Below are 19,938 nucleotides of genomic sequence, written 5' to 3'. Positions count from 1 at the left end.
CAATGTAAATTCGAATATCACACAGCGAAAATGGCATATTCAGATAAAGAAGCATGAATTTGACATGTTGATCACACAGCCACATAAAAAAAAGTCCTCTCACCTTCAGATGAGACCACGTGTTTTATACGTTTTTTGAGTCGCTGATTTCAAGTCCGGGGTCCATTTGACCCCATTAGGTCAAGTTTCAGGATATTTGAACGTCAAATTATAGAACAGTCGTTGATAAATCTGAAAACCTATATATATATATATGTTTTTGGTATCGCTAAATCCGAATCCGGACTTCTTTCGATCCCAACTTGTCAAGGTCATGGCCAAACGAAGGTCAAATCCCTAAAATCTAACAATATGATATTTTTTATTCATCGTTGCACCATCTGATTACTTTTTGTTTCGATCTTTACAAAACTCCTTCAATGGTAAAAAATTCAATAATGATGATGTCATATCGTACCTGATTCAGTTTTTTGGTAATCAAAACCAGAAGTTTTATGAACGTGGGATTATGATGCTGTCTGAAAGATGGCAATAGGTCATTGATAAAATGGGCAATACATTACAGAATAAAGTTATTTAGTTCCATGAAAAAAATTTCTTTGATTTTCTAAAAAAATTCTCAATTACTTAGTTGCTAACCCAATAGAATGTAAGAGGAGACTTAGCTATCTGGTGAAAACGCCGAACTTCATGATTTTGACTTTCATATCGATTTATCTCATTTATAATTTTTTTCCCAAGAGGAATCCCAAGAGGATTCCAAAAGTATGCAAAATAATCAATACCGTTATTTCCTAATATAGAGATATCCGGATATATTTCAGAACTACCTTTGAAATCTTTAACTGATGGATAAAAATAGACATCTTGGACAATTTAAGTTTCATCATAATCATTCTCTTCCAATCAATTTCTCCATTATCCAACTCTTGTTTTCACGTTCGGACTGGCCGCCAATCCAAGCTTCAACATCGGCCATTTTATCAATGCTACTCTTTATTTATACATAATTGTGTCAATAATAACAATAATATCAGTAATAATAAGAATAAGAATAATAATAATAATAAGAATAACAATAAGAATAAGAATAATAATAATAATTCTAGCTGTCCTTGAATTCATGAAACTTTTTGAAGCTACGTCATCGCTGAGATCCGGGAAGGCGCCAGAACCGGACTGTATATCAGGGGAGATTCTTCGAGAGATCTCCTAAGTACATCTAGGTTTACTCCTGGACATATACAACGCGAACTTAGGACTCATTCGCGACTTGATGGAAAACAGCAAAATTAGTCTTGCTATATAAAGGAAAAGGAAAACCTAGTGCTCCTTCCTACAGACCCTTGAGCCTGTTAGATACCACGGGAAAACTATACGAAGCAGTACTGAGACCACGACTAACAGATACGATCACGGAAGCTGGAGGACTGACTGACAATCAACATGGCTTTCATAAAGAACACTCAACGATAGACGCAATAAGGGAGGTCACCGAGACCTTCTAACGGGTAAACAGCATATGTTACGGTGCGAGACCAATGGTTTTGATTGAGAGATAAGATGCTAGAAATACCTTTAACTCTACCAAGTAGAAGGACATTCTGGCTACTTTACGAGCTTTCGGAGTTCCCCCTACCTTATGCGGATGATGAGGGATTACCTACGAGACAGACGGATCACGTACGAGATGACTGAAAGACAGGCAAACAGACGCATTACTGCGGGCGTTACGCAGGGACTAATTCTGTGATCAGATTTTTGGAACACGGTTTACGACGGCCTGCTAAGGCTGAATATGCCGGAGAATGCCTCACGGGTCGTTTACTCCAATGACGTAGTGGTAGTGATCGTTCAACGAGACCCGGAGTTAGTACACCTGACGCTGAGCCAGATCATGCGATGGATAGACGGGTGGATGACAGAACACGGTCTGTCACTGGCTTGAGAGAAGACAGAGTTAATCCTGCTGACCGCAAAGAGGCTTCAAACCCTCATTCCAATGTCAGTAGAGACGAAATAGATGAAGACCAAGGGCAAGCTGAAATATTTAGAGGTGACCCTGGATACAAAGCTGACCTGTTGGCCTTATATACAGGAAACGACCAACCAAGGTCTCTTCGCTCTCCCGCCTCGTAGCAAACACGTACGGACCAAGATAAGGAAAGAGACGGCTACTAATATCGACGGCTCACTCGATTATATGGTACAGTGCAGAAATCTGGGCTGACGCGCTCGACGTTAAGAAATACCGCAAGCGACTAACGAACGTACAGAGATAGAACGCGGTACGGATAGCGTACGCCTACAGGACTATTTCGGCTGAAGCAATCCTAGTCGTGGCGGATGTTATTCCCATAAACCTGGTCGTCAATGAACGGAAACGGACGCATGAGACAAGCGTTTGATAAGTGGCCTGAAGCCGTAGACACTACGAGGGTTCGGGGAGATTCTTCACTGGACACGGAATCTTCAGACGCTACTTATTTAGAACCGGTAGCGACGAAGTATTACGAAAGTGATCCCACCTCTTGCAGGTTGAACAGAAAGTGGAATTTTCATCCGGTGGGTATGCTTCTAAATGCTCTTATGGGCATGATGAACGGATGGTGGGTTAGAGGATCCCTGTGAGCCACCGAAACCCCTGCCGCAGATGGGCTGGAATAATCCAATCTATCCGCTGCCGAGGTTGACGTATTTCCGGAACCCGTCACACCTACGGGGTTCTTGACACTTGCCTCAGTAAACAAGAGGGCTTCCGCTGATGGTCTGAGCTAGGCAGATTCCCCATTTTTTTACCAACAAATAATAATAATAATAATAATAATAATAATGCCGGGCTGGTCCAATAAGTGGTTCCACCTCACTGGGCAAATGCTAGCTTCCAACGTCCACGACCGTGCCCGCTGGAAACGTTATCCGCCGCATCAATGCTCTGAACAGCAACGCTATAACGGACACGGCCAAGAGGAAGATATGGCTCACAAATGACGCAAAAGATATTGGTATTCTGCCGATGTGCCCAACCATTAATCACTTACACACACATGCCACTTGGCGAACCGGCGAGATGAATGCTCGGCCACCCTATAAACGGGTCTTACCGAAAGAGCGAATGCCCGAGGACTCCTATAAACGGAGCTGACCAAAAGCGAATGCAGGGGATTCCTCTAATCGGGCTCTCCTTGTGAATGAAACCCGGTTTTACCACTACGGGCACTCACAATCACGCACACTCTACAGCGGGGAACACTGAACACACAAGGCAAAGGAGGGGTGATCTCAGGGACGTGCGTTGTTCCGCGGTTCGTGGAGTTGCGATCACGCGGGACCTTTAACACAATTGAACGAAACGAAAATATGAAAATGCACAAATGAAACACAGACTTACAAGTGGTAACCCCTTCTCAGGGGGAATCCACCCCGGGTTCCGATCGGGTGAAAGCCACGGTGGCCACGGGTAGCGGCATGGATTCTGAGGGTCGCACTTTGTGCACGGCGAAGAGGAAGACGACACGAAACAACGACACGAACCAGAACCTACTAAACCTTCCAAGATAACAGAGGACAAAACGAGCACTCACAACGACAAACAACACACGAGACATGACCGAACTGCTATGGCTCATACAAGAGACAGCGGCGAAAATGGCCAAAGCAGCAAACGAACAAAAGAACATGAATATGACAGTGAAGACGGGCTGAGAACGGACCCGAAAGGGAAAACCTCTAAGCCATATACAAAACAGCACGGAAGACGCTGACGAAAGCAATACGAAACAGCAGGACGCGATGCTGGAGGAAGCTCTGCGAGGAGGTGAACGAGAATCCCTGGTGAACCGGATACAAGATCGTGATCAGCAAACTAGGAGCCCGAGTCCCACCAAAACTTAAAGATGCCGAAACAGCAGGATGGATTGTTGACGGATTGTTTCCGACGCACCCGATTAGGACGAACGTGACTGACGACGTGGACGCACTGGTGCCCCCTGCCTTTGTCGTGATGAAGACGCGCAAGGTGCCGGAACTAGACGAAGTACCGGCCGAGACCCTCCGGCTCGTGGCTCGTCTACAGCCGGAGATACTCCTCGACTTGTACAACACGTGCTTGACGACAGGAACGTTCAGGGATTGGTGGAAAGTGGGGGAGGCTCGTTCTTATCCCAAAAGATAGGAGCGATCCTGGCACGCCTTCAGCCTACCGACCGTTGAGTTTGCTTGACACGGCTGGTAAACTGTTTGAACAAGTACTGAGACTGAAACTGATGGACGCGATACAAAGCGGAGGGGGTTTCTTAGACTTGCAGTTCGGTTTCAGGAGGAGTCGATCGACGATTGGAGCGATCCAAAAGGTGGTCGACTCTTTCCTGGAACTAGATAGACACTGCCACGCGGCGCAACCTATAGTGTTGCTCGCGACGCTCGACATTAGGAATGCTTTCAACTCGACCAGATAAGCGGATATCATAGAGGCGCTGAAAAGCCACTTCGGAATCTCAACATACCTACTTCGGGTTGTGAAAGATTACCTAAAAACCAGACGGATAACGTACGAGATGATCGAAGGACAAGTAACAAAATAGGTCACCGCTGGGGTGGCACAGGGATCGATACTAGGACCTGACTTCTGGAATGGTTTATACGATAGCTTGCTTCGGCTTGGGATGCCGCTCGGAGTGACCCTCGTCGCCTACGCTGATGACGTGGCGGCGGTGATTACGGAGAGATCTCCCGAACTGGCGCAGCTGATGTTGAACCAGACCATGAGACGAGTTGGACGATGAATAACAAACCACGGACTACAACTCGCAACAGAAAAGACGGAACTGATGCTTCTCACGAGAAGACACATACAAACGATACTACACATAATGGTGGGGACATACGAGATGGAGACCGAGAGGGATATCAAGTACCTTGGGGTAACCCTCGATATATACGAAAATGACCTTCTGGCCTCATATACAGAAGACAACCCAGAAAGAGGCAGAGAGGCTTGAGTCGCCTGATGGCAAATACGACGGGATCGAGATCGGGAAAACGGCGACTGTTAATGGCGACAGCTCACTCGATCCTTCTATATGGTGCGGAAATATAGGCAGACTCCCTAAAGACAAAGAAATACTGTAAGACGATGATGATGGTACAGAGACAGGGCGCACTGCGAATCGCTTGCTTCTACCGAACAGTTTCTGCGCAGGCTATTCTGGTAGTAGCTGGCGTAATACCCGTGGATCTCTTGACCTTTGAACGCAAAAGGATCTATGGGAGCAGCGCGGACATAGGAAGAAAGAACACGACAATCACCGAGCGTGACAGGACAATTGACATGTAGCAAGGCCGATGGACAGAAGAACGAGGTGGTAACTGGACAAGACAACTGATACAGGACTCGAGACTGTGGCTCGGAAGGAAATTTGACGGGTCACAGGTACTTCCAACGGTACCTTCACAATATGAGCAGAGTACGAACACCCGACCATAAGTACTGTGAACACGAACAAGAGACATAAGAATGCAGACGACTGCTTGACAGATGACTGAGCAGACGGAGTAACGTGACGTAACGAGATACGGAGGAACGACACGAATGGACGAACACACACAGAACCCCCAATCAGAAGTAATATCAACATAGTCCCTGACTGGGAGAAGAACATCAAGGAGGTGGCGATTTAGTGGGTAGGCCTGTTTTTCTTGGGGGGGGGGGGGGGAGTCTCACATACCCTCTTAGTCAGCAAGACTAAAGAGAATCCGCAAAAAGGATTCCGCAACTCCTTGTAAAAAAATAATACTAATAATAATATCGGACGGGCCCGCTGAGCGGCAACTCTTCACTGGGCAAATGCTAAATTCTAAAGTCTACAACCGTGCCCGGTAAAAACGTTATCCGTCGCGTAAATGCTCTTAGCAACAACGCTTTAACGGAAACGGCTCATAGGAAACAATAGCTCACACGGAAAGCAAGAATAGTCGTACTTTACTGATGTGCTCAACCACTTATCACTTACACCTACACGGAATTAAGTCTGTTCCGCAGTATGAATGGGGGACTATAAATGAGTAACACCAGTAAACGAGATAAAGGGTACCTATAACCGGTTAATCCTGAACGGTACGTCAGGACGAGGGCTCTATAATGAGTATCGAGAGAGAGAGAGAGAGAGAGAGAGAGAGAGAGAGAGAGAGAGAGAGAGAGCGAGAGAGAGAAAGAGAGAATGATACGGACAGATTCGATATTCCAGCAGATACGAATCGAGAAAGGGAGATAAAGGTGATCAAGACAGAACCTACTCATGCCAGTGTGTGCCTCCACTCTAAAAGGGTACAGCGTTAACACCAGCTGGCACTACTGGACCGCTAATAGTATGGGACCCGAACCCAGGTATAGCCGACATGGGAGGCTGCCCCGCACATTGATATATCAAAAGCTAGAAATCTTGTCTCTCGTAGTAATGCTAGGTTTTATTGAAGGTCTATACGGGAGGTGGGGGCTAGGAATGTTTATGGTGGCGGTTGTCTGCAACTGCCATTGTATACCGAGACCACTAGACTGTCGAGGTGCTCTGGTACTGCGGAGGTGGATGCCGGATCACTGGTCTCACCAATCACAATGAGTTAATTCTGACCATTATATGATACTTTATTCACAACAAATTAGAACAAAATGGAAGAAAAAACAATAATGCAGGTTTTACAGTGTCACCTGCGCAGAAAAACGCGAACTAAGAACAACAGTCCCAAGTACAACTCAGCACACCAAAAACAACGACCACCAACGCAGACGTCGAAATAACGGGGGTGGACAACAACGCAACCAATGACAACGGACAGACAACAGAAAGCCTCCAACTTCTTCACACGCAATTCAGACGCATTGATGCAGCACTCGAAAATATGGAGGCACGGACAAACATACAGAAACATATCAGTACGGATATAGCTGTACAGTCGAACCTAACGCACTGCCTGCTCTCGGGAGTAGCCGACCCGTGCACTGCACGCCGCGCGTCAGCCAATCAGAGCGTTGGACTAGGTGTGCGTATACTCCCGCTGGTGAGCGGAGATCTGAGGGGCCCGAATAAATTTGACACCGGAAAATATTATACGCGCTATACTTTCTAGAGAAAAACAGTAAATTTGATGGTTAAAAATGTATTCCTTACTAAATAAAAGTAAATATTAATGCATATTTTCCACATGGCTTGGGTAATTAAAAAAATGCTTCATTGATGAAAATAAATAATGTTTTTTGAGTATTGCTTTTTCATGGTATTTAAATTTTAATGAAATATTATGGTTAAAAATGTTTCTCATTGACAAATAAATATTTCAATAATGCTTATTATTCAATCCCGGAAATGTTTATTTTTCAATGAAATTACATATAGAGAAAAATAGGAAACTTGTATTTTTCTAAACCTAAATTCTAAAAGTTGTTTATAAATATTACATATTTACAGTGCACAATTTTGAAAAAATTGAGTTTTCAATTTCTAAAAAATATTTAATAGATCAAAAATTATTAACAGTTAAACTTGCAAAAAAAGTTAATTTTTCAATTATTAACTGTTTAAAAATGTATTTTAAAAAAAACTACAAGAGATGTTTTCATCTTAAAATGACCCAAATTATCTATAAAAAATTATTTTGTTGAAAAAGAATTATTTGTACACGATTATTTAAACAACTGAGTTTTAAACAAAGCCCAGGGGTTTGTCGTAAAAATTATTAGTACCATTGGATTCAGCAGGTAAAAATACATAAGATTACATGGTTTTTACTTTCTGCCGTCTTAGAGTATAGGGGATGATACCCGGTTCCCGGATTAGCAGTATACGGCAGTGTCTGCCGCGCAGTGCTTAGTGAGAGAGAGCGCGCAGTGCACGGGAAAAGGCAGTGCGGTAGGAGGTAGTGCGTCAGGTTCGACTGTATATATGTATTATACGAGGTCTGTCCGGAAAGTATCGGGCCTACGTTTATATCTTCGCGCCATAGTGTTCGAGCGACCTCTACCGGACAGAAACGTCAACAGTAAAGCCTCACGAATCTATTGGTTACTTACTGACACCTGCCGGACGTATAGTTCATGCGCAGATTGTCTTTGTTTACAGTGCCTTTTTCGCGTTCGTCGGATTTTGATATTGTCAAAAATGACTGAAAAACAAGATCAACGAATTTGTATCGAATTTTGCTTTTAACTCGGAAAAACGAGTTCGGAAACTATTGAAATGATGCAAAAGGCCTTCGGAAGCGAGTGTATGAGCAAAACACGAATAAAAGAGTGGTATAAACGGTTCAAGGATGGTCGCACTTCTGTCGATAGTGATTCTCGTTCCGGCCGACCTTCGACGACAAAAACCGCAGATAATATTGAGCGGGTGCGACTTGCAATCGAACAAGATCGTCGTATGACTGTGCGAGAATTAGAAGAAGACCTTGGGATACCAAAAACTATCATTTCAGAAATTTTAACCGAAAATTTAGAAATGAAACGCGTGTGTGCGAAATTCATCCCAAAATTGCTCACAGCAGAGCAGAAGAACATTCGCTGAGAAATCGCTCTGGACAATCTGGAAATGGTTAATAACGATGATAATGTGCTTAGAAAAATTATTACAGGTGATGAATCATGGGTTTATGGTTATGATCCTGAAACAAAACAACAATCTTCACAGTTGAAGCATTCTGAAACGCCAAGACCAAAAAAAGCACGTCAAAGTCGGAGCAATGTTAAGTCAATGTTGATTGTTTTTTTCGATTGTGAAGGTGTTGTACATCACGAATATGCACCAACAGGTCAAACAATCAATAAAGAATACTACGTTCAAATTTTAAAACGTTTGCGTGATGCAGTAAGAAGAAAACAGCCGCACTTTTGGGAAAGTGGTGACTGGCATCTCTATAACGATAATACGCTAGCGCATTCATCCAATCTTGTGCAGCAGTTTTTGAACAAACACAATATCGCATTGCTTCGACAACCTCCATACAGTCCCGACATAGCCCCTTGTGACTTTTGGCTGTTTCCAAAACTAAAAAAACCACTCAAAGGACGCCGATTCGATGACAAAACAACGGTTGAAAACAATGCGACGAGTGTGCTTAAAGCTATCCCTAAAAGTGAGTTCCAGGACTGTTTTGAAAAGTGCAAACATCGATGGAACCGTGTTATTCAATCAAGTGGGGATTACTTTGAAGGATGCTACCCACCAGATGATAAAGAATAACGCTAGCACGAAAATATAAAGGTAGGCCCGATACTTTCCGGACAGACCTCGTATACTGATATAGCTGTAGTACAGGAGGCGGTGAAAAATGCATGGAGTGAATGCAATCGTCTTATTCCCCCGGAGGTGGCACAAATGCTACTGAATCGCGTGATGTTAAGAATCAATAGATAGATGACCAGACACGAACTGAGCCTTGCTCTGGCCAATACAGAACTCCCCCTTCTAACGGGAAGCAAGATTGATACCCTGATTCCCATATCAGTCGGAAAGATTTAGGTGCGGACCGGGAAGTTAGTCTAGTACCTGGGATGATCCTATATACGAAGCTGAACTTCTGACCACACATAAAAGAGAGCAGAAGAAGCGGTTGAGAAGACTTCCGCTCTCAGTCGTATTATGGCGAACATTTGGACTGAGACAGTGGAAGAGATGACTACTGATGTGTACGATCCACTCGATCATGTTGTACGGTGCGGAGATCTGGGCCGACACACTGGGGGTTAAGAAATATAGAAACTAACGTACAAAGACAGGGGGCATCGAGGATTCCCTGCGCCTATAGAACAGTCTGAGCCGAGGCTGTTCAGGTGGTGGTAGTCGTTATCCCGATAGATCTGCTCACCAGAAAACGAAAACGTGTGTACGAACGAAACTGGGACGAACAGAAACTGCGGAAGAAGAAAGAACCAGGATAATAACGGACTAGAATGAACGATGGAGGACAAGCACAACCGGCACAGGGACAAGAAATTTTATTGACGACCTGAGGCCTTGGACGGAAAGGAGATTCGGGAAAGTGAACTTTTTCCTGACCCAGTTTCTTACCGACCATGGCTACTTCAGAAAATATTTATTTGACAGAGGGTAAGTAAACGTCCCTGACTGTAAATACTGTGGACACATAAGAAACGATGCAGAGTACACATTTTTTGCGTGCAACCACTGGAACGAGGAAAGACAAAGACTGGAGACGAGACTTGGAAATATTACACCCAATAACATTGTGGCAAAAATGCTGCACGACAAAGACAGCTGAACGATAACCACAACTTACGTTGAGGATATCTTTCGAGGGAAGAAGGCAAATGGATGCCTGTATGAGGGTGGTCCGATAAGTACTTAGCCTACAAAAGAAAAACGAAAATTTTGGAAAAGTGACGTTTTATTTTTCAACATAGTCTCGTTTTAGTTCGATATATTTGGCCCAACGATGCTCCAACTTCTTTAACCCGTCTGAAAATTACGTTTCCTCGAGGTCTGACAAGTAGGCTTCCGTGGCAGCGATCACCTCCTCATTCGACTCAAATTTCTGCCCGGCGAGTGACTTTTTCAAGTTTGCAAACAAAAAGAAGTCGCACGGGGCTAAATCTGAAGAATACGGTGAATGGGACAGCAGTTCGTAGCCTAATTCGACCAATTTGGCCATGGCGACGGCGGAGGTGTGAGCCAGTGCGTTGTTATGGTGGAAGAACACTTGTTTCTTCGCCAAATGGGGCCGTTTTTTCTGCAATTCGACGTCGAATCGGTCCAATCATTCGGCATAGTACAGCCCTGTGACCGTTTCGCCCCTCTCCAGGTAATCGATGTAAATCAGACCTTGTGAATCCCAGAAAACGGTAGCCATCACCTTTCCGGCCGATGGGGCGGTCTTCGCATTCTTCGAAGCACTTTCGCCGGGTAAAGTCCACTGTTTCGACTGTTCCTTGGTCTCTGGTGTATACCAGTGGATCCATGTTTCGTCGACTATCACGAAACGACACAGAAACTCCTTCGGATTGCGCTTAAACAGCGTCAGACATTGCTCTGAAGTTGTCTCACGGTTGCGCTTGTTGTCCGGAGTGAGCAAACGCGGCACCCATCGCGCCGACAGCTTTCTCATGCCCAAAATTTCAGGCAGGACATGACCCACGCGGTCTTTTGAGATGCCTACGATCTTAGCTATCTCACGTACCTTCAATCGTCGATCTGCCAATACGAGATCGTGAATTTTTGTCACGTTATCCTCCGTGGTAGCCGTTTTCGGAGCACTTGGACGTGGCTCTTCAAAAATCGACGTGCGACCACGTTGAAACTCGTTAAACCAATTTTTGACGGTCACCATCGAAGGAGAAGAGTCACCGTACACAGTATCCAAGCGCTTTTTGATTTCGCTGCGCGATTTCCCTTCCAAAAACAAGAATCGAATCACCGACCGATACTGCTCTTTTTCCATTTTTCAAAAATCAACGGACACATTTGCTTTCACACGCTCTCAAAAATAAACTACAACTCCGATCCGGCTGAAATCTTGACAGTAACCATCGATAAGGTTGTACTACGTGATAGAATATTTCTTTTGCGAGAATGGCGCCATCGGACGGTGAGGCTAAGTACTTATCGGACCACCCTCGTAAGTCGAGTGAAAGACGAGAGCATGTGAGAGTAAATCGTATGAAAGAGCGAATAAATGTAAATAGACAAATGTAACGATACTGGACCTCACGAAAAAGAGAGAACATGACGCGGTGCTTCAGTAGAAAGTAATGCTAACGCAGTTCCCCCACTGGAGAATGAAAGATGGTAGATATAACTTTCACCTGCCTTGGCAATCAATTACCGGGCCAGGAGAAAACAGGTTTAGGCGATAAGGGGGATCGGATCTGATGTCTCGGCTATTATTGATAATGGCCCAGTCTGAGGCAGCTAACCAATCCGAAACACGGCGAGAGAGCGCGACAATGAGAGAGCACGCCCACCCACTGGCGTACTCAGTGGTGTCAGGTCTAGGAGGATTTCCCTGTTTTTTAATCACAAAAAAATAGTAATAATATTAATAATAATAATAATAATAATAATAATAATAATAATAGTGGAATAATAATACTAGCAATTCGAAATTTTCCGCAAAAAAAATCTAAGTACACATCCCCTGGTAATAAACTAATAGTAATAAAATATCTTAGCGTTATATTTACCGTAAAGATGCATTCTTCTATTCGCAATACTTCTTTCGTATTGAATAAATCAAAATACGTGGGTTTACTAACCAATTTTCAGGGTCAAATATTAAATAAAAAATTTTATCTTGGAGTGATTATTTCAGTCAGATATGCTTCCTAAAGTAGTTATTTTACCATTGACGATACCATGTATTTATCAAGTCAAATAATTAGGAAATATATAGCTAGTATATGTAATCATAAGAATCAGTTTTAGCAGAATTTATGAAAAAAGGAAAGGCGACACCTATTGGACAGATTATAGAATATTGCTTTTATTGAATAGAATGAGAAGAGGTGAGTTATTATCCAAATCTTTTTGCTTACAGTATACCCATTTTCTAATCGAAAGGTCAAATAAAAAATTTGATCTTGAAATCACTATTTATGTTACTTTGTTACTATATATGTTATTTTGCTGCATGCGGAGACTGTCTCGCTCTACTGAGAGTAGATTTTACTCGCATCATAACATCCATATTCACCCGCTGTGAAATGACCTATTACGAAACAGTTAATTCTGTATTTTGTGTGATATATTGTCCTATACTAAATATGATTTTATTCAAAATGAATAAAGGTAGAAAGTATTTTCATTCCTATTGAAAGGAAGGTGGATTTATGCCTACAAAAACAGAAACAACGTGTAAAAATAAACCTGCATTAACTGTATTTATGCTAAAGGCTATATGTTTACGGTGCAAGCAAGACTTAGTAAACACATGAGATGACACTAATTACATTAGTTTGTAAATTAGATTTAAAGTTATTTAATTAAATATATTATAAATAGAAGGCTGGTATATTCTTTTTCATATTACACATTAAATCATATAGATAGAATTCAATTGATTCATAGGTGATGACAAGTTACCTCGAAAATGGCCAAAAGTAACCATTTGCGCACTTTTACATTAGGACAATTCGGAAATCACACCCACCTAATTTGATAATTTGAACCTCAGATTTACATTCAGCATATCAAAATCTGTCAGAAAAGTATACTTTAGTTTCTGTATCTAACATTTGACCAAAATTTGTTGGCTTGTATTAATAAAAAATGAATGTTCAACGAAAATCAGTGATTACAAAATATAAGGTTCCAGAGGTTCGGACGGACCCTTCGCTAAGACATACTCTAAATTTCATTATTCTTGCTTAACATTTAGCTTTTAATGATATTGAAAATCATCCCAAGAAATTTATGATATAAAAAAAATAAATAACTAGAATATTTTTTTATTTGAGAACTTTATAGAAACAATTTTTTTCTATAGACTTATATGTGGCGTACAAATAATTGTGCAAGATTTTATTGTATACATAAGCTATGGTACACAATTACACGGTATGTATCATTGCTTATTGCTATGCTACTGTGCACAATAATTGGTACTTATGATAAAATCATGCACAATTGTCCACATGCCACATATACAAGGTAATTTCGGTAGCAAATGTAAGTTATAGGAAACTTTACTTTCTGTATATAAATCTTAATAATTTGTACCATTTTAAATAATTAAAAAATATTATCAGACAATGAAAACAAAACCTTTCATGATTTTTTACCATAAACTGATGAAACATTTATTTTCAATAAAATTATATGGTCACTTATTTCACTTAAATTATAAAGCTTCCAGTGATTCTGCGATTATGATGCTGTGATTATAGTAGGTTTGAGGTGAATGTAACTTCGCTACTATATACAAACAATTAAATAAAAATTTCTTATCAACAAAATATCATGAAACATTCACATTTATATTTTACAATGCTTTTTAATACTGTTTAGTTTAAAAAGAAGTTAGCTAAAGGATTAAGTTATCTCAGCTGCTTTTGTCTACTATACTGTGTAATTGTCTAAACAATGTCACCAAAACCAACAAATATAGACACTACATTCATTGCCAAAACTTTTTTTCGATTCTAAGAATAACATACATTTCATAATAATTATTTTATTTATCTCGTTCCTGATGTCATCTTATTGATTAATCATGAAAATTAATTTTAAAATTAACATATTGAGAATGTTCCTTTCAAATATTAATGTTTGTTTTGACTTGCATAGTTACCATAATATCATCTTAAATTAAAATATAACAATTAATATTTTTATTACCTAATTGAGCAGGAACAACATTGTTTAATCCTGCTCCAAAAGCACCAGTAGCAAGAACAGGTCCCGAAATGGGATTTACAACTGGGGGATTAGCAGGTTGTACACTTGGCAAATTCCTAGCCACATCAGTTAATCTATTACCTCCAGCACCTAAACCCATTCCAATACCTTTAAGTCCTGTAATAACCATTATAGTAAATACATTATAATAACATAATACCAAATTCTATGATCTCTGAATATACCTTCTGGTAACTTAGGTGGCATATCAGGTTCATTAGCTCTATCAAGTCTAACTGTCATACGTCTATCATATAGCTGTTGGTTGTGTAACATAGATATAGCTTGAACAGATTCAACCGGATGATCATATTCAACAACACCAAAACCTCTTGATTTACCATCTTTATCTTTACCCAATTCAACATGTAATACTTTACCAGCTAACTTGAATACTTCTAATAATTTTTTTTCATCAACTTTATAATCAAGCTAAAATAAAAAAAAAACATTTAAAACAAAAAATAATCATAAATATGCTGCTATTATATGACCATACATTTGCTACAAAAATTCTTGTTACTAAAGGTCCACTAATACCAAGAGATTCCAAAAATTGAGCACTTAATCCATAGGTATTACCAAATTTATTTTCACTATTTCCTCCATTTCCTCCACCAATACTACCTCCAGTATGAGATGATATATTTTGTCTAACAGAACTGAGTCTTGGTTGATCCCTAAAACGATCATCACGATTTCTCTCATTATTACGACCAGTAGATAATCTCCCATATTTGTCACGTTCAACATCATAATCCTAAAAAATACATTAATTAATTAAGCAACTACAATAAGTGGAAAAAAATTAATCCTTATAAACAAAAGTAAACCTCTTTGACAACCAGTTTACGTCCTTTTATGTCAAATCTATGCATTTTTTCAACTGCTACTTTGACTGATTCAGAATCTTCAAACTCAACAATACCACAACCTCTTGGTTTATCATTTTCATCAGTAAAAAGTTCAACATGGGCTACTTTACCAACTTCAATTCTAAATAAATCCTTTAAATCTTGCCATCGAAAATCATATGGAATGTTTGAAACATAAATTCTTCGATCAGCAACTTTTTTATTCCGATCATTACGATCACGACTACGATCTCGGCTATCCGAATTTATACGATTAGGACGATCAGATCTTCGATTTCTATCACGCTCTCTACTCTTTTCTCTATCACTGTTCAACATTAAATTTCTGAAATAGGAATAATTTATGATAAAATGTGAACCATTGAAAACCTTATTAATATACTCACATTCACTTATGAATATGAGTAAATATTACTATAACATGATACAAATAAATTAATGAGATGAAAAAGTACAACGAATTGATTCACACTACGATGTATAAACGTTAATACTCACTCTTCGCTTTTCATAACTGAAAATTTCAGAACTTTGAGGTTGTAGGATTAAATTGATCAAGTTTTAAAATTAAAAACTGGTATTGTTTATTGCAAATACGATGAGTTGATAATTTTTATGTCACTTGACGAATACAAGTTTTTTCGACGAAAAAAATTTGATAATCTGAGAAAACCAAAGCCGATAGCGTCTTCAAAATGGCTGAGACCGGTAACAAATATCTCACCATTCAACATTGCGTAGAATCTCCATGACATTAGTACACTTATATTGAGAATTTAAAAATATTATGTATTAAAAAATTTTATGTAATGTGCTCCTTAGAAATCCGTCATTAAAAAAAAATTACGTTATACAGTTCTCAAGTTATTATTAAAAAAGTCATTTGAGTGAATTTTTTCTCAGACTCTACAAACTCTATATACGATGCCCCTATAGTGTCTACGACGGATCTGTGATGTGGACACCCGAGTATGGATGAAAATTTTTAGAAAATATTCGTCAATTTGTGCAGAAGCTGCGCGTTCAGAACCCGCGATCAAATAATTTGTGCAACTTTTAATTACGCCAGTATTAATTAATTAAAGTCGGGTGCTGGCTAAACTTCGATTGCGATTTTCTCGTGGAAATACTGAAAATTTCCGAATTCTGACGACTCCATTGAGTTGCGCGTAATTTGTGCATCAAGAATATGTAGTCCTAATTGAGAAAAAATCAAAGGGTGCGGAAGGAACGATAATAATTAGATTTATAATAACTTTGGTTTGCCGCGCATGCGCAAACGCTCACGGCGCGCGGCGCGGCGCCTCCGACCTACGAACGCGCGGAAGAACGGTAGCATGGTGTATTACAGTGCCATAGCAACACGAAAAAGAATATTTATAGTCCACACAACAATTCTCATCGACATACACAAGTCTTTAGGAAATTGATTTTTCCTTGGTAGTTAGTTTTCCTGAAACAGGAGGCTATTATATATGGTGTCGAGGCAGAAGGGGGAATCGTGCTTGCGAAGAAAATAAAATAGAATATTTTACGACGACTAAATCTATGAGAATTCTTTTCAAGAGTTCTCATCGATTTAGTACAAAGCTTTTCGAGAAAATGATCTTCCCTCGTAGTTTTCCCGACACAGGTAGCGAAGCCGACGCGGCGTCGAACCCGAATTCGGTATTATGGCTTGCATTGAAAGAAAATAGATTCTTTTTTACGAGACTAAATCTATGAGAACTGTTCTCGAGAGTCCACTGAACAATTCTCATCCATTTAGTAAACGGGTTTTCCGAACAATAATTTCATTTTCAGCTTTCCCGACGAAGGTGGCTACGCCGGTGTCCAAACAGAATGCGCTATCGCTTTTCCGTAGGAAATGAAATAAATTTTTTTGCGACAACTAAATCAATGAGAATTGTTCTTTAGAGGCCACTGAATAATTCTCACACATTTAGTAGTCAGTTTTTCGGGAAAATGAATTTCCCCTTTAGCTCCAACGACACGGGTGGCTAGTCCGGTGGCCGTGCGGAATCTCGGTTTCAGGAAATCAGAAAGTCATTAAGAAAGACATAAGATGCTTGTAAATGACTAAAAATCTACAAGAATTTTTTTGTTGCGTTTTCTGGAGATTGCTCATTAATTTAGAACACATTTTTTGGAAATGGAATTCTTTCATGCAGTTTTCCAGACTTCAAGGGTGAACCGGTTGCTAAAATGAACAATGGATTGATTGAAATTAGTCATTTCTTAGACAAAAATTGTCTAAAATAATTTATATATGTGAAATTGGAGAACTTTTCGCTTGAAAATTCTTTAATTTCAGCTATAATTCTTGTTGGATTAGTTCAAGAATAAAATATTCATGTTTTTCCTGACATTTTATAAGGGCCTCAAGTAATCCTATGTGACATTTCGATTGAAAAAAAGTGCTATTTTATAATTTTTTAAATCGAGCGAAATATAAAATTATTTGTTAGATTGACTTTTGAAAATCAAGAGATTTTGTACTCTTACCGAAAATCAAAATTGCATTCACACTCAAATTTTGATATTTTATTTGAATTCTCTCTAACACGGGAAATAATTATTTTTTGCAAAAATTTGTCTTAGATGTCTGAAAATTATTGAGTTTACATTTTAATACTTTCATTAATTTTGATTACTCATAATTCTAACTACTAGCTTATTGCTAGCGCCGTGATGTCTTATTCAAAATGAGCTGACGATCATCGCATATTATGGATTTGTCCATGATTTATATTACTAAAAGAAACTATGTTAAAATGACTTAAGAAGGCAACAATTATTGAACCATGCTCTGTTGAAAAACTTTTAGAAGATCCCTGTATCAAAAGTTGTAAAATTATATTCAATTTTATAAAGCTTGTTCTTTATATATATATATATATATATATATATATATATATATATATATATATATATATATATATATATATATATATATATATATATATATAATATTGATAAAAATATTATTCCATTTTTTTCAATCGTCTTTTCTCTTTCCTTTCTTCCCATCTCTTATATACTGCTCCATTTTTCCTTTTTTCCCTTTTCTCCTTTTATTTTCCTTTTCCTTCTACCTTTCCAAGCCCGTCATTGCTACGTGATAATGGCTTAAGTTACGCGGTAACCTGACAGCAGATAAAGCCAATCAAACAAGAAAAGCAGACGATCAAAATCTAAGTGAATACACTGCTATTACACGCGCTAAAAACTTATAATAGTAATGTTTTTTTCAGTTCTTATGTTTTTGTTCATTCCAAATTTTTTAATTGAATTTGATATATAAATGAGTGCTGCTTTTAACCCATGTAAAGTAGTTTATACTAATTGATTTTTATATAGTTATATACGAAGGCTCCTTCCTCTCAAGAGAGGAAAACTGCAGTATCTTTGTGTAAGTATTTTTGTGGTTAGAGTTAGCAATTGACAAATCCTTGATTGTTAGTCTATAATGTAATTCATCTTTGATTTTAATAAGTCATTTAATTTTTTACAGGGTTTAGATGTATTAATTTAGTTAAACGGCTTCATGTATCTTTAGAAACGTTGTTACACACAATTACTATTATGACTAGAAATAAAACAGATTCTAATAGAAGACAAGGATTAGCTTGGGAAAATAATTTGTATTTCAAACTCCTTACAATTATTGATCAGGAGAATGTGTCAGTAGACGCCAACACTCATTGTATTTCTAGTGAGCTATTAATCAAATGGAGCGAAGCAGTTTTTCCTATTTATGGAAAAAGAAAAGCCTATCAAGATAAGGTCAAATTATTTTTAGAATACTATTTTGAAGCTGTTGCAGCAGATATTCCAAGTGAGCTTTTATCTTTGTAATTGATTACATTTTTTCCACAATATTGAAGCCTAAATAATTAATCATAATTTTTTTTTAAGAGTTAAAAAATCAAGCCAATTTAGTTAATGCGCCTGCACTACAAAGCTGGTTGGATTACAAAGAGAGCCTGGGGAAATGTCTCTGTTTACCAAGTATAAGGCAGTGCGTTGAAAGGTTTATGCAAAATCCTGACGACAAACTTTCTGCAACTGTGAAAAAATACATTTTACATCAAATGTACGGATTGAGAGAAAATGATACCATAGAGGAATGGCAAATGAAAAAATTAAATAACTGCTTGTGGTTTAACAGAAATGAAATTGAAAGAGTCTGCATTCTGTCTGTAACACACGAGATACCGTTGTAAATATTATAATTCCGAGAAAACGTGAAATCTCAGTTAACAAAATAGTATTAATAGTAATTTAACTCAAGAGCTTTTCAATTAGATTTTTTGCCGTTTTTTATTTATATCGGTGAATTAAACGAGTGCAGTTGATTTTTGTAAACGTGTTAAGTGCATGCTGGGATGCAGTGTTCTATTTGATTTTGTGTCTGGCTGTATTTAATATTATGGAACCGGCAGTTCCATGGAAAGATTTATTGGAAGTTTTGAAAGTGGTTGACGTTTTTAACGAAAAAGGAGAATTGTTAAAAGAGAATGATGAGAGTGGAGTGTGGCAAAAAGTTTCAGATAAAATAGGCTTAAAAAAAACAGCTCATACGATATACATTGATGTGCAACAAAATAAGCATAATTTAAAAGATGATTTGAAAGCTCAGGGCAATATTAAAGTAGTAAATC

At 39.0% G+C, this 19,938-nt stretch overlaps 2 protein-coding genes across 3 annotated transcripts in view; one reads left to right on the top strand and one right to left on the bottom strand.

Annotated features, from left to right (window-relative positions):
- Positions 1-16,122, bottom strand: part of LOC131666840 (myelin expression factor 2) — a 297,458-nt gene extending 281,336 nt beyond the window's left edge. Inside the window, exons 1-5 of one of the 2 annotated variants that reach the window (XM_058939827.1) lie at positions 15,773-16,122; positions 15,233-15,599; positions 14,899-15,159; positions 14,585-14,831; positions 14,340-14,516 (exon numbers count right to left, since the gene is read on the bottom strand). In XM_058939827.1, the coding sequence (XP_058795810.1) occupies positions 14,340-14,516; positions 14,585-14,831; positions 14,899-15,159; positions 15,233-15,599; positions 15,773-15,786 (1,066 nt within the window). In that variant the 5' untranslated portion in view covers positions 15,787-16,122. The remainder of the gene's footprint in view (positions 1-14,339; positions 14,517-14,584; positions 14,832-14,898; positions 15,160-15,232; positions 15,600-15,772) is intronic. The other variant, XM_058939817.1, reaches the window with a different exon arrangement.
- Positions 16,123-18,288: 2,166 nt separating this feature from the next.
- On the top strand, positions 18,289-19,500 carry LOC131667219 (uncharacterized). Its single transcript, XM_058940496.1, has 2 exons — positions 18,289-19,112; positions 19,193-19,500. The coding sequence occupies exons 1-2, from the start codon at positions 18,860-18,862 to the stop codon at positions 19,498-19,500; spliced, it is 561 nt and encodes a 186-aa protein (XP_058796479.1). The 5' UTR covers positions 18,289-18,859.
- The last annotated feature ends 438 nt before the right edge of the window (positions 19,501-19,938 follow it).

This window comes from Phymastichus coffea, unplaced genomic scaffold, assembly GCF_024137745.1.
Source record: "Phymastichus coffea isolate CEN01 unplaced genomic scaffold, Cenicafe_Pcof_1.1 PCOF00004, whole genome shotgun sequence".
In the NCBI taxonomy this organism is placed as follows: Eukaryota; Metazoa; Arthropoda; class Insecta; order Hymenoptera; family Eulophidae; genus Phymastichus; species Phymastichus coffea.
This window is presented reverse-complemented; position numbering and strand designations above follow the sequence as displayed.

Bases quoted from the DNA above. Each gene is read 5' to 3' on its own strand.
- LOC131667219 (XM_058940496.1), top strand. From the start codon at position 18,860: ATGACTAGAAATAAAACAGATTCTAATAGAAGACAAGGATTAGCTTGG. The intron at 19,113-19,192 runs GTGAGCTTTTAT...TTTTTTTTTAAG, and splicing joins TGTTGCAGCAGATATTCCAA to AGTTAAAAAATCAAGCCAAT.